Source organism: Oncorhynchus tshawytscha, unplaced genomic scaffold (assembly GCF_018296145.1).
Source record: "Oncorhynchus tshawytscha isolate Ot180627B unplaced genomic scaffold, Otsh_v2.0 Un_contig_15374_pilon_pilon, whole genome shotgun sequence".
In the NCBI taxonomy this organism is placed as follows: Eukaryota; Metazoa; Chordata; class Actinopteri; order Salmoniformes; family Salmonidae; genus Oncorhynchus; species Oncorhynchus tshawytscha.
In genome coordinates this window covers 22665-35000 of record NW_024607766.1, presented here as the reverse complement: position 1 = coordinate 35000, position 12336 = coordinate 22665, and the positions used below count along the sequence as shown (strand labels likewise).

At 48.7% G+C, this 12336-nt stretch overlaps 1 protein-coding gene across 1 annotated transcript; it reads right to left on the bottom strand.

Moving 5' to 3' along the window:
• Positions 1 to 3781: 3781 nt before the first annotated feature.
• On the bottom strand, positions 3782 to 10566 carry LOC112239250 (far upstream element-binding protein 2-like). The gene is given in 13 exon segments (XM_042312617.1): positions 3782 to 3918; positions 5115 to 5217; positions 5656 to 5772; positions 6267 to 6365; positions 7164 to 7300; positions 7303 to 7334; positions 7557 to 7614; positions 8247 to 8318; positions 8414 to 8472; positions 8638 to 8674; positions 8772 to 8831; positions 9003 to 9108; positions 10261 to 10566. Coding segments are annotated over 13 exon segments (1104 nt in total). The 5' UTR covers positions 10348 to 10566.
• Positions 10567 to 12336: the final 1770 nt, after the last annotated feature.

The window sequence follows — 12336 nt, the reverse complement described above, 5'->3', positions numbered from 1 at the left end:
ATATATATATATTTGTATATATATATATATATTTGTATATACATATATATTTGTATATATATATATATATAAAATTTGATTTACACAACATGCCTACCACTTTGAAGATGCATTTTTTTTTTGTGAAACAAAGAAATAAGACACAAAAAAAATAAACTTGAGCATGAATAACTATTCACCCCCCCAAAGTTAATGCTTTGTAGAGACGCTTTTTGCAGCAAGTCTCTTGGGGTATGTCTCTATAAGCTTGGCACATCGAGCCACTGGGATTTTGCCCATTCCTCAAGGCTCAAGGTTCCGCTGGTGTACAGCAATCTTTAAGTCATACCACAGATTCTCAAATTGGATTGAGGTCTGGGATTTGACTAGGCCATTCCAAGACATTTAAAATGTCCCCCCTTACACCACTCAAGTGTTGCTTTAGCAGTATGCTAGGGTCATTGTCCTGCTGGAAGGTGAACCTCCGTCCCGGTCTCAAACCTCTGGAAGACTGAAAGTTACCTCAAATTTCCTGTATTTAATGCCATCCATCATTCCTTCAATTTTGACCAGTTTCCCAGTCCCTGCCGATGAAACACATGTTCTCAGGGTGATGAGGTGTTGGGTTTGCACCAGACGTAGCATTTTCTTTGAGAGCCAAAAAGCTCAATTTTAGTCTCATCCAACCAGGGTGCCTTCATCCATATATTTGGGGAGTCTCCCCACATGACTTTTGGTGAACACCAAACGTGTTCGCTTATTCTTTTCTTTAAGCAATGGCTTTTTTTTCTGGCCACTCTTCTGTAAATCCCAGCTCTGTGGAGTGTACGGCTTAAAGTGGTCCTATGGACAGATACTCCAATCTCCAGTGGAGTTTTGCAGCTACTTCAGGCTTATCTTTGGTCTCTTAATTGCGCCTCTGATTAATGCCCTCTTTGCATGGTCTGAGTTTGTGGGCAGCCCTTTTGGCAGGTTTGTTGTGGTGCAACTTTGTAAAAAAAAAATATATATATATTTTTTAAATTGTATATCCGAAACATACAATATACTTGCAGTGACGCCGCTCAACAACTACATCATACCAGTCATCCAACTGACTCCCATTCAGAGCAACACAGAAGCATCCAGGGACAACGCCCTGCTCAAGGCCAACAACATGACCCGAACCCTCCAAGATCCCCCACAGGTCCCCAATAGCTGTCCCTCAACCATTCAGGACCACCCCCACAGTCCCACCCCAAGCAGAAAAATACAATTGATTCCTTTCCCCAAGAACCCCCCCAATGCACCAACAACCAAGAGAATGAACTAAGGAGAAAGACAGACAAGAACAGCAAAGAATAAAAACATGTTTTAAAAGGACAACTAAAGTTCTAACAGCAATGCCAACAGTATGTTTGTGTGCATGTCTGGCACTAGTACATGTATGTGTGTGTTCTTGTATGTGTTAATTTGAATGGGCAGTGTGTGTGCTGTGTCCAAACACCTTTTATCTTTGACATCGGCAGCAGCCTCAGGCCCATCCAACTCTACCGTTGGCTGTAAAAACTGCTCCTCAGTGTCTCTACCCCCACATCCCAAACCCATCCATTACTTTTTATTATGTTTTGACTTTTATCTTTCTCTACCCCCACATCCCAACCCTCAGGCCATCATTCCATCATCCCAGCCATCTCTACCCCCACATCCCAACCCTCAGCCCATCCATCTCTACCCCCACATCCCAACCCTCAGCCCACCCATCTCTACCCCCACATCCCAACCCTCAGCCCATCTCTACCCCACATCCCAACCATCTCTACCCCCACATCCCAACCCTCAGCCCATCCATCTCTACCCCACATCCCAACCCTCAGCCCATCCATCTCTACCCCCACATCCCAACCCTCAGCCCATCCATCTCTACCCCCACATCCCAACCCTCAGCCCACCCATCTCTCTCTACCCCCACATCCCAACCCTCAGCCCATCCATCTCTACCCCCACATCTCTCCACCCCCCCACATCCCAACCCTCAGCCCATCCACCCCCCACATCCCAACCCAACCTCAGCCCATCCATCTCTACCCCCACATCCCAACCCTCCCCAACCCCCCCACATCCCAACCCTCAGCCCATCCATCTCTACCCCCATCCCACATCCCAACCCCAACCCTCAGCCCATCCATCTCTGCTGGCCGCCCACTTCGGGTTTCTACGCAACACATCTTTCAAATATTATTTCCATATAAGAATTATATAATAGTGACAAGAATTCTATAATAATTTTAGCAGAAAAGCACGAAATCTTGAATCCTGCGTTTTATGGTTTTTCTTTCCATGTTTTAATAACGGATTTAAAACTGTGCTCTGGGGATGTTAAAAATGACTGATATTTATATAACCCAACCCTGATCTGTACTGTTTGGAGAGCTCCTTGGTCTTCATGGTGCCTCTTGCTTAGTGGTGTCGCAGACTCTGGGGCCTTTCAGAACAGGTGTATATATACACACACACTGAGATCATGTGACACTAAGTTAAATAAAGTCCACCTGTGTGCAGTCTAAGTATGTGACTTCTGAAGGTAATCAGTGGCACCAGGTCTTATTTAGGGGCTTCATAGTAAAGGGGGTGAATACATATGCACGCACCACTTTTCCAGTGTTTATGTTTTTGAACAAGTAATATTTTTCATTTCACTTCAACAATTGACTATTTTCTTGTATGTTCATTACATGAAATCCCTTGCCATCTAGTCCCACTTCCATTCACACCCCACATGTAACCCCTGTCCTCCCACGTGTCAGCCTGTAGCGGGTAGTGTACGTCCCACCCCTGTAGCGGGTAGTGTCGTACCCCCTGTCCTCCCACGTGTCAGCCTGTAGAGGGTAGTGTACGTACCCCCTGTCCTCCCATGTGTCAGCCTGTAGAGGGTAGTATACGTACCCCCTCCCACTCAGCCTGTAGAGGGTAGTGTCAGGTGTCAGCCTGTAGCGGGTAGTGTACGTACCCCCTGTCCTCCCATGTGTCAGCCTGTAGCGGGTAGTGTACGTACCCCCTGTCCTCCCATGTGTCAGCCTGTAGCGGTCCTCCCAGTGTCAGCCTGTACCCCCTGTCCTCCCATGTGTCAGGCTGTAGCGGGTAGTGTACGTACCCCCTGTCCTCCCATGTGTCAGCCTGTAGCGGGTAGTGTACGTACCCCCTGTCCTCCCATGTGTCAGGCTGTAGAGGGTAGTGTACGTACCCCCTGTCCTCCCATGTGTCAGCCTGTAGAGGGTAGTGTACGTACCCCCTGTCCTCCCATGTGTCAGCCTGTAGCGGGTAGTGTACGTACCCCCTGCCCTCCCACGTGTCAGCCTGTAGAGGGTAGTGTACGTACCCCCTGCCCTCCCACGTGTCAGCCTGTAGAGGGTAGTGTACGTACCCCCTGTCCTCCCACGTGTCAGCCTGTAGCGGGTAGTGTACGTACCCCCTGCCCTCCCACGTGTCAGCCTGTAGAGGGTAGGGTAGTGTCAGCCTGTACCCCCCCTGTCCTCCCACGTGTCAGCCTGTAGAGGGTAGTGTACGTACGTCCTCCCACCCCCTGTCCTCCCACGTGTCAGCCTGTAGAGGGTAGTGTACGTACCCCTGTCCTCCCATGTGTCAGCCTGTAGAGGGTAGTGTACGTACCCCCCTGCCCTCCCACGTGTCAGCCTGTAGAGGGTAGTGTACGTACCCCCTGTCCTCCCATGTGTCAGCCTGTAGAGGGTAGTGTACGTACCCCCTGTCCTCCCATGTGTCAGCCTGTAGAGGGTAGTGTAGTACCCCCCTGCCCTCCCACGTGTCAGCCTGTACCCCCCTGTCCTCCGTCCTCCCTGACTCTGATGCTCTGCAGCAGCTCGTTGATGATGGAGGCAGCATGCTCACAGCGGTCTGGAGGGCCCATGATGTGGGCTATCTTATCAGGACCTGCACCGTCATCTAGAGAGAGAGAGGGGGGGGGGCAGAGCAGGGAAGGGAGGCAGCAAGAGGGGAGAGAGAGAGCGATCGAAAGACAAAGATAGAGGGAAGCACAGATCGCCGCGAAAGAAAGACAGATCGAGCGAAAAGATAAGAGTCATCATAACGATCACCGGTTAAACCAAAAGGTTCCAGTCAAAATGTTTCTCTTATACGGTCCTGTACCTTCATCTGACAGAGGGAGAAGGGAAGTGAGGGGGAAGGGCGTGAGGGGGAGAGGGGGGGGAAGGGCGTGAGGGGGAGAGAAGGGCGTGAGGGGGAGAGAGGGGGGAAGGGCGTGAGGGGGAGAGAGAGGGGGAAGGGCGTGAGGGGGAGAGAGGGGGAGGAGGGAGAGAGGGAGAGAGGGGGGAGAGGGGGGAAGGGGAGGGAGTGAGGGAGAAAAAGAAGGAGAGAGAAAAAGAAGGAGAGAGTTACCATACTGTTCACAACACTCAGCTGGAGTCAAGACAGGAAGTTGCTACCTGGACTTGTCCCATAACAGATTGGCACCTCTAAGATGAGGTGTACTAACATGCCCTTTCTGACCTGATAGAAACACTTCAATCTGCTGTGTGTGTGTGTGTGTGTGTGTGTGGTGTTTAAGTTTCATATACAGTCCTGTACCTTCATCTGACAGAGGGAGAGAGAAAGGGGGGGGGAGGGGACACAGAGAGGGAGAGTTACCATACTGATCATAACACTCAACTGAAGCAAGGTCAAAACGGGACGGCGCTACCTGGACTCGTCCAATAACAACAGACTGGAGTTCCCAGCTGCAAACCGTTTCGTTACGGTGGGGCTATACTGAACATGCCCCAGGTTCACCCCACAGTCAAGTGACTTATTTAAATGTTGTGGGACTAACAGGAGGTCTGAGATCAGTTTGTTTCTCCTGGACCTATGATCACGTGTAAAAACACTCCATAAAATACTAATGTTTCCTATGATAGAAATATTTTAAATCTGTTGTAGGTGTGGGTTTGAATCTTATACGTCATGTACCTTCATCTGATAGAGAGAGGGGGGGAGGGGGAGGGAGAGAGAACAAAAAGAGGGAGAGAATTACCATAGTGATTATAACAACTGAAGCAGGGTTTAAGGGGGAGATACAGGGACTGGCTGAACAAGAACAGAAGGTAGTTTACCGTAGCAGGAAGTCGTGTGTGTGTGATCCTCACCTGGTTTGAACTGTATCCTAACTCCAGCATCTGCCTGGATCTTCTTGATCATCTCTCCACTTCGACCAATCACAACTCCCACAGAGTGGCGGGGCACGGGCACCTGGCCAATGAAAAGACACCTTAACGAGGAAAGGGCATCTGGCCAAACTGAAACACACGATACTGATGAGGCAAAGACGTTCAACAGAGTTCTAGTCGAGGCTTGTTACTAAACGGGGCTGCGATGCCACAGTCATTCTACTGGCTGGAATTCTACAACGTTTAACCATAGACTTAGAACGAGTAGAAGGGGCATTTTGAATCAGGTCAATGATGCTGCTGTCAGATGTTCTATTTAACATTCTAGTCAATCTAAGTGGGTTTAACCCCCAGGGCTGCATTTCCATCAGCCAAGCTGCCTTCCCTGTGCCATGGTGGAAGGTGGGGTTAACACATAACTAGAGAGAAGCAGCTGGGGAGTTTGACCTCCACAGCTCTGTCAAATCCAGTCAGACTTCCAACTAGAATCCATCTCATAAACATTAAAGATCCTACTCACATCCATGCCTCCTCCTCCACCACCACCTCCTCCCATTTGGTTGCCAAAATTGTTTCGGTCTCCAAAGCCAGCGTGATCCCTCTCTCTCAGAATCTCATTCACCAGCTCCTTCGCTTGCTGCAGAGAGAGGGAAAGTAAGAGAGGTTGATCAAGTCAGACCGTACTACCTGGCATAATATCAGAGACAACCAGGAACGCAGTACGTGTGGTGTACGCAGTACGCGCAACAGGGGCGTGTGGTGTACGCAGTACGGCAACAGGGGTGTGTGGTGTACGTGCAACAGGGGCGTGTGGTGTACGTGCAACAGGGGCGTGTGGTGTGTGGTGTACGTGCAGTACGTGCAACAGGGGCGTGTGGTGTACGCAGTACGTGCAACAGGGGCGTGTGGTGTACGCAGTACGTGCAACAGGGGCGTGTGGTGTACGCAGTACGTGCAACAGGGGCGTGTGGTGTACGCAGTACGTGCAACAGGGGCGTGTGGTGTACGCAGTACGTGCAACAGGGGCGTGTGGTGTACGCAGTACGTGCAACAGGGGCGTGTGGTGTACGCAGTACGTGTGGTGAAGGCAGTACGCGCGGTGAAGGCAGTACGTGTAACAGGGGCATTTACCTGAACTTTGTAGGGGTCTCCGATGATGCGCAGGGGTTTGTCCATGTTGGGTGGCTGGGAACCATCTTGGATGAGGATCATCTTCACTCCAGCACGCTCCTACAGGGAAGAGATACATCTCTATATATATCTATCCATCCATCTGACAAGCCTCGTGTATAGTGTTGGTTTCCTAGTACTTCCCTCCCATTATATTAGTAGCTGTGCTCTGATTCATTCTCCTGTACAGATATTTGATGTACCAGTACACCCCCTGGACAGGACACTAGTCTATCTCCTGTTTCTGTAGGGTGAGGCAGCTTGATGTACCAGTACACCCCCTGGACAGGACACTAGTCTATCTCCTGTTTCTGTAGGGTGAGGCAGCTTGATGTACCAGTACACCCCCTGGACAGGACACTAGTCTATCTCCTGTTTCTGTAGGGTGAGGCAGCCTGATGTACCAGTACACCCCCTGGACAGGACACTAGTCTATCTCCTGTTTCTGTAGGGTGAGTCAGCTTGATGTACCAGTACACCCCCTGGACAGGACACTAGTCTATCTCCTGTTTCTGTAGGGTGAGACAGCTTGATGTACCAGTACACCCCCTGGACAGGACACTAGTCTATCTCCTGTTTCTGTAGGGTGAGGCAGCTTGATGTACCAGTACACCCCCTGGACAGGACACTAGTCTATCTCCTGTTTCTGTAGGGTGAGGCAGCTTGATGTACCAGTACACCCCTGGACAGGACACTAGTCTATATCCTGTTTCTGTAGGGTGAGGCAGCTTGATGTACCAGTACACCCCCTGGACAGGACACTAGTCTATCTCCTGTTTCTGTAGGGTGAGACAGCTTGATATACCCAGTACACCTCCTGGACCAGAGGCTTCAGCTATACAACTCCCCAATGTGTACCTGTAGTTGTTTGATGGTCTCTCCTCCCTTGCCGATGATTAGGCCGGCCTTGCCAGCTGGGATCATCATCTCCTGCATGGAGCCACTCTGCCCATTGGTCGACTCGTGGAAAGAGGAGGAAGGAGCACCGCGCCCCGAGATACAATCTCATCCAGAAACATCTTGGCTTTCCTGAAGAGGAGGAAAAGACAGACGGGGAGGGGGGCAAGATGTTAGAAAGAGTCGTGTAATGATCAGAAATACTTAACATGGCCCCTATGCCAGCACCCAGAATTTTTCAAATTGAGATCAAACGACTAGGAAAAACTACCAAACCCTACTCCATATGTAGGGCACTACTTTAGACCAGGGCCCTATGGGGACACTACATTAGACCAGGGCTTAGTGTCTTACGCGATGGCGTCAGGGTTTCCTGTGAGGGAGACGCTCCTCTCTGGCATGCCACCACTGTCTGAAACACAAACAACAAGTAAACATCAACAAGTAAACAACATCTGTCTCACTGGCAGACTACAAATGCATCCCAATTGGCACCCTATTACTTACAGAGTGCACTAACAGAGCCCTATGGGCCCTGGTGAAAAGTAGTGCACTAACAGAGCCCTATGGGCCCTGGTGAAACGTAGTGCACTAACAGGGCCCTATGGCCCCTGGTGAAAAGTAGTGCACTAACAGTAGTGCACAATAAAGGCATATGCTCCGGCCAAATGTAATGCTTTATCTTTGACCAGGGCACTAGCCTAGAGTAGTGCCCTAAAAAAGGTCATTGCTCTTGTCCAAAGAAGTGCACTATATTTGCTCAAGGCCCTGGCCAAAAGCAGTGCCAGAGTTCCACGTTTTAATGTCGCGACAAGGACAGCAAAATGCCTTTGTTGCAAGAGCCAATCAGAACAACACAGCACACTTTCATCAGGCATAATAATGGCCATTGCTCTGGTCTAAAGTAGTGCACTATATAGGGAATAGGGCTCTGGTCTAAAGTAGTGCACTATATAGGGAATAGGGTGCCATCTGGGCTGCGTGCTGAGATAGTAGAGGTAGTATATAAAGAATATAAAGAGAGGTGAGCACCTAGTTGCTCACCTGGAGCGATCTGGACCTTGCAGCCCGAGTCCTGCTGGATCTTGTTGATCTGCTCGCCCCCTCGACCAATGACTGTGGAGAAACAAGTCGTGAAGTCATTTTATCACAGTATGCGTGAACAGCTTCTCTGTGTGAGCCCAAGCGATAGTGTGTGTGTGTGTACTCACTGAGTCCGACCATGCCGTCTGGCACTCTGTACTCCTCTGTCATAGTGGAGGGCCTGACACTGAAGAGAAAAGAGGGGAGAAAGGAGAGAAAGGAGGGGGAGAAAGGAGAGAAAGGAGGAATGAATGCTTATCCTTCACAACAAGCCCAAAACACCAGGGAATCAAACACTGCAAAATATACAAGACAGGCAAAAAGAAAAGACAAAACAGCCTTCTATTAATACCTTTGCTGAGACAGGGCAGCGAGCTGAGCTCCGATAGCTACAGGGAAGAGTAATGGATTAACAACCAATAGAAAGCAACCCATGAATGTGAGAGGATAGGCAGAGACAAGAGACGGTCTGTTAGGTGTACGTACACAAAGCAGTGGCTGAGTCTCTGTCCCCCTGGGAAGACATCTTCTTGGCATCTGGTTGGTCTGATAAAACAGGAAAAACATGAACCTCAATACCATCCTGAAGTAAGGCTCCGGGAACATGATCCTCTGTGTGTACATAGTGTATGTGTGTGTCTCGGTTTTCCTCCGTGTGTATTACTCTGTGTGTGTGTTGGTCCCTGTGCCTCTGTGTTGCCCTCCCTGGTCTCCTACCTCCATCCAGAGAGCGTTTCAGTGTTTGGAACGGGAAGCCCTCTCCTCCTCCTGCTCCTCCATTGTTACTTGGAGGTCCGGCATCTCCTCCGATCTTAGCTGCAATCTAGGGAACACACACAGCATGTATCTCATTCAAATGCATTGTGTGAGCGCCTAGAGAGAATGAATTTGGCCCAAGATAGTGATATATGGACCGTTTTGTATAATATTCCCTGGGATTGAATCTGGAGCTGGTAACCTGATCCTAGATATGTAGCTGCCCAAGTACATCACCTCTACACAAACCACGTACCATCCCTCATCCCTATATTACACAATAGCTGGGTTGGATCCCAAACAGCTCTCTATAGTCCCTATTATGGACTAATTTGACCAGATCCCCGTGGTGCCATTTGAGAAGCAGCCCTAGACTCGGTAGTTATTTTCTACACCCGGCGTTAGTCCAGGTAGCTGCCAGACTGGGATAAGAGGATCTCGTTTGGAGATACTGGCCTAATTCGTATCACAGACATGTCGGCAGTAGCTAACGTTAACACTAGCTAGAGCGTGTTTGTGTCCCACTAGCGATGCAAGTTACCTATTCTGAAACACTGGCCGACAAATTTGGACTGTTTTGGAAAGGTTTGCATCGCTGGTTCCATGTGGAAACGTCTACCTCATTAGTTAACGTTAATGAACCAGCTAACTACTACCTTAAATTAATGATAGTCTGCTGACGCTAGCTAGTTACCAAACTTAAAGCTAACACTAGCCACGTTAAAAAGACAGATGACTAACTAGTTAACTACTCACTACATGGTAGGTCTATTGGAATATAAATTGAGGGTTTTTCGTGATCACCAACATTAGTCATCTTGCTATCCAGGCACCTAAACGGTAACGTGAAGTGTCGGTGTTTTGGGCTTGTTGGCTAGCTGCTATCTAGAACAAGGAAAGCGTCGCCACGCCGAGAGCACCGCCAGCTAGCGGCTCTGGTCAACCTGGTGGTGTGCTACCGAACTCAAAACGTTTAACGTTAGCTAATATTAAAAACAAAGCCACACACGTGCGTACACCGACACGAGGTTCAAATCTAAAAAGGTTTTCGCATTTTGATTTCACCACCCACACACCAAGCCGGTCGGTCGCATCGATTCGAGTAACTCATCGACGGGCCTCGTTGCAAAGCTAGCTAGTTAGCCTAGCATCGTAGCTAGCGCACACAACAGACTGGCTTGGGTCAGTGCCCCAGTCTCGCTTATTGCTCCGACCTTACCTGTCTGGCTCGCTGCACCGCGTCCGCGAAAGCATCTTTTTTGCCTCCAGCGCCCGCTCCGGCCCCGGGTGAGCCGTAGTCCGACATGCTGCTTGCTCTCTTGGGGAAAATACACAGACACACACGGGGGGGTTTGGACAGGTAGTTAGGCCGAGCAGAGTTGCGCAGAAGCGGGAAGATGAGAAAGGCGAAGTGCGGGGAGGGCGCAGAAAGTGGGCATCAAACCTTCTAGCAGCCTTCCCTCCTAAAGTAACCAATCGGTGATTGCGAAGGAGGCGGTGAAGAATACAGACACAAATCTTACTGGTTTACTGCCTCGAACGTAGGTCCTATTGACCAGGGCAGGGAGATACTTGATTGACAGTTCAGCTTCGACCAATCATCTGTAGGGCGCTTTTTGAAGAGCCAATCGGAGTTTGAAGAATGGTCAAGTTGACCAATGTGCTTACAGAAACAACCTTTCCATTATTGATTGATGTTTGTAACAGGGGCAACAATGAGCTCGTTCAGCTCGTAAAACACTCACCATCAACCTTGCGCTATCTCAAAAGTAGAAACACAGATGAAAGCAACAAAGCGGAAATTTTGAGTTAGTTTTTGGTACCTTTGCTATAAATATTAGCCTGGTCCCAGATCTGTTGTGATTTTGCCTACTCCATTGTCAAGCCAAACAGCGTGACAATTCCATAAGGAGTTGGCAAGAGGGCTGAATCAGACTAGCACCCAGGCTAACAGCATTCAGCCATGTCATTTAAATATTAGTGACCTAGCTACTTATGTTAGCTGATAGACATACCACTCTCCAATTTTAGTGTCCCAAATGGCACCCTATTCCCCATATAGTGCACACATTTTGACCAGAGGAATGGTCAAGTAGTGTACTATATAGGGGGAATGGTCTCTGGTCTAAAGTAGTTCACTCTATAGGGTGAATGTTCTCTGGTCTAAAGTAGTGTACTATATAGTGTGAATGGTCTCTGGTCTAAAGTAGTGTACTATATAGTGTGAATGGTCTCTGGTCTAAAGTAGGTAACTATATATTTTGTGGTCCCGAGTGGCGCAGGGGTCTTAGGCACCGAATCTCAGTGCTAGAGGTGTAACTACAGACCCTGGTTCAATCCCGGGCTGTATCACAACCGGCTGTGATCGGGAGTCCCATAGGGCGGTGCACAATTGGCTAGCATTGTCCAGGTTAGGAGAGGGTTTGGCCAGGGTAGGAGAGGGTTTGGCCGGGGTAGGCAGTCACTGTAAAAACATAATTTGTTCTGAACTGACTTGCCTAGTTCAATAAAAAAAAGAATATAGGGGGATGGTCTCTGGTCTAAACAAGTGCACTATATAGGTAATATTGGGCAATTTGGGACATAACAATAATATCACAATATATTTTTTTCATACATAATGACACCACACCAACAGCAACTTCAAACTACCAGTACTTTTCTTCTGATGAAAGAGCACCATGGCATTACTTTAGATCAAGGCTCTCTTGTGCATGGCATATGTCCCCCATTCACAATACTCAGAACAGAACCCCACCATTCACAATACTCAGAACAGAACCCCACCATTCACAATACTCAGAACATAACCCCCATTCACAATACTCAGAACAGAACCCCCATTCACAACACTCAGAACAGAACCCCACCATTCACAATACTCAGAACAGAACCCCACCATTCACAATACTCAGAACAGAACCCCCATTCACAATACTCAGAACAGAACCCCACCATTCACAATACTCAGAACAGAACCCCCATTCACAATACTCAGAACAGAACCCCACCATTCACAATACTCAGAACAGAACCCCCATTCACAATACTCAGAACAGAACCCCCATTCACAATACTCAGAACAGAACCCCCATTCACAATACTCAGAACATAACCCCCATTCACAATACTCAGAACAGAACCCCCATTCACAATACTCAGAACAGAACCCCACCATTCACAATACTCAGAACAGAACCCCACCATTTACAATACTCAGAACAGAACCCCCATTCACAATACTCAGAACAGAACCCCCATTCACAATACTCAGAACAGACCCCCCCCATTCACA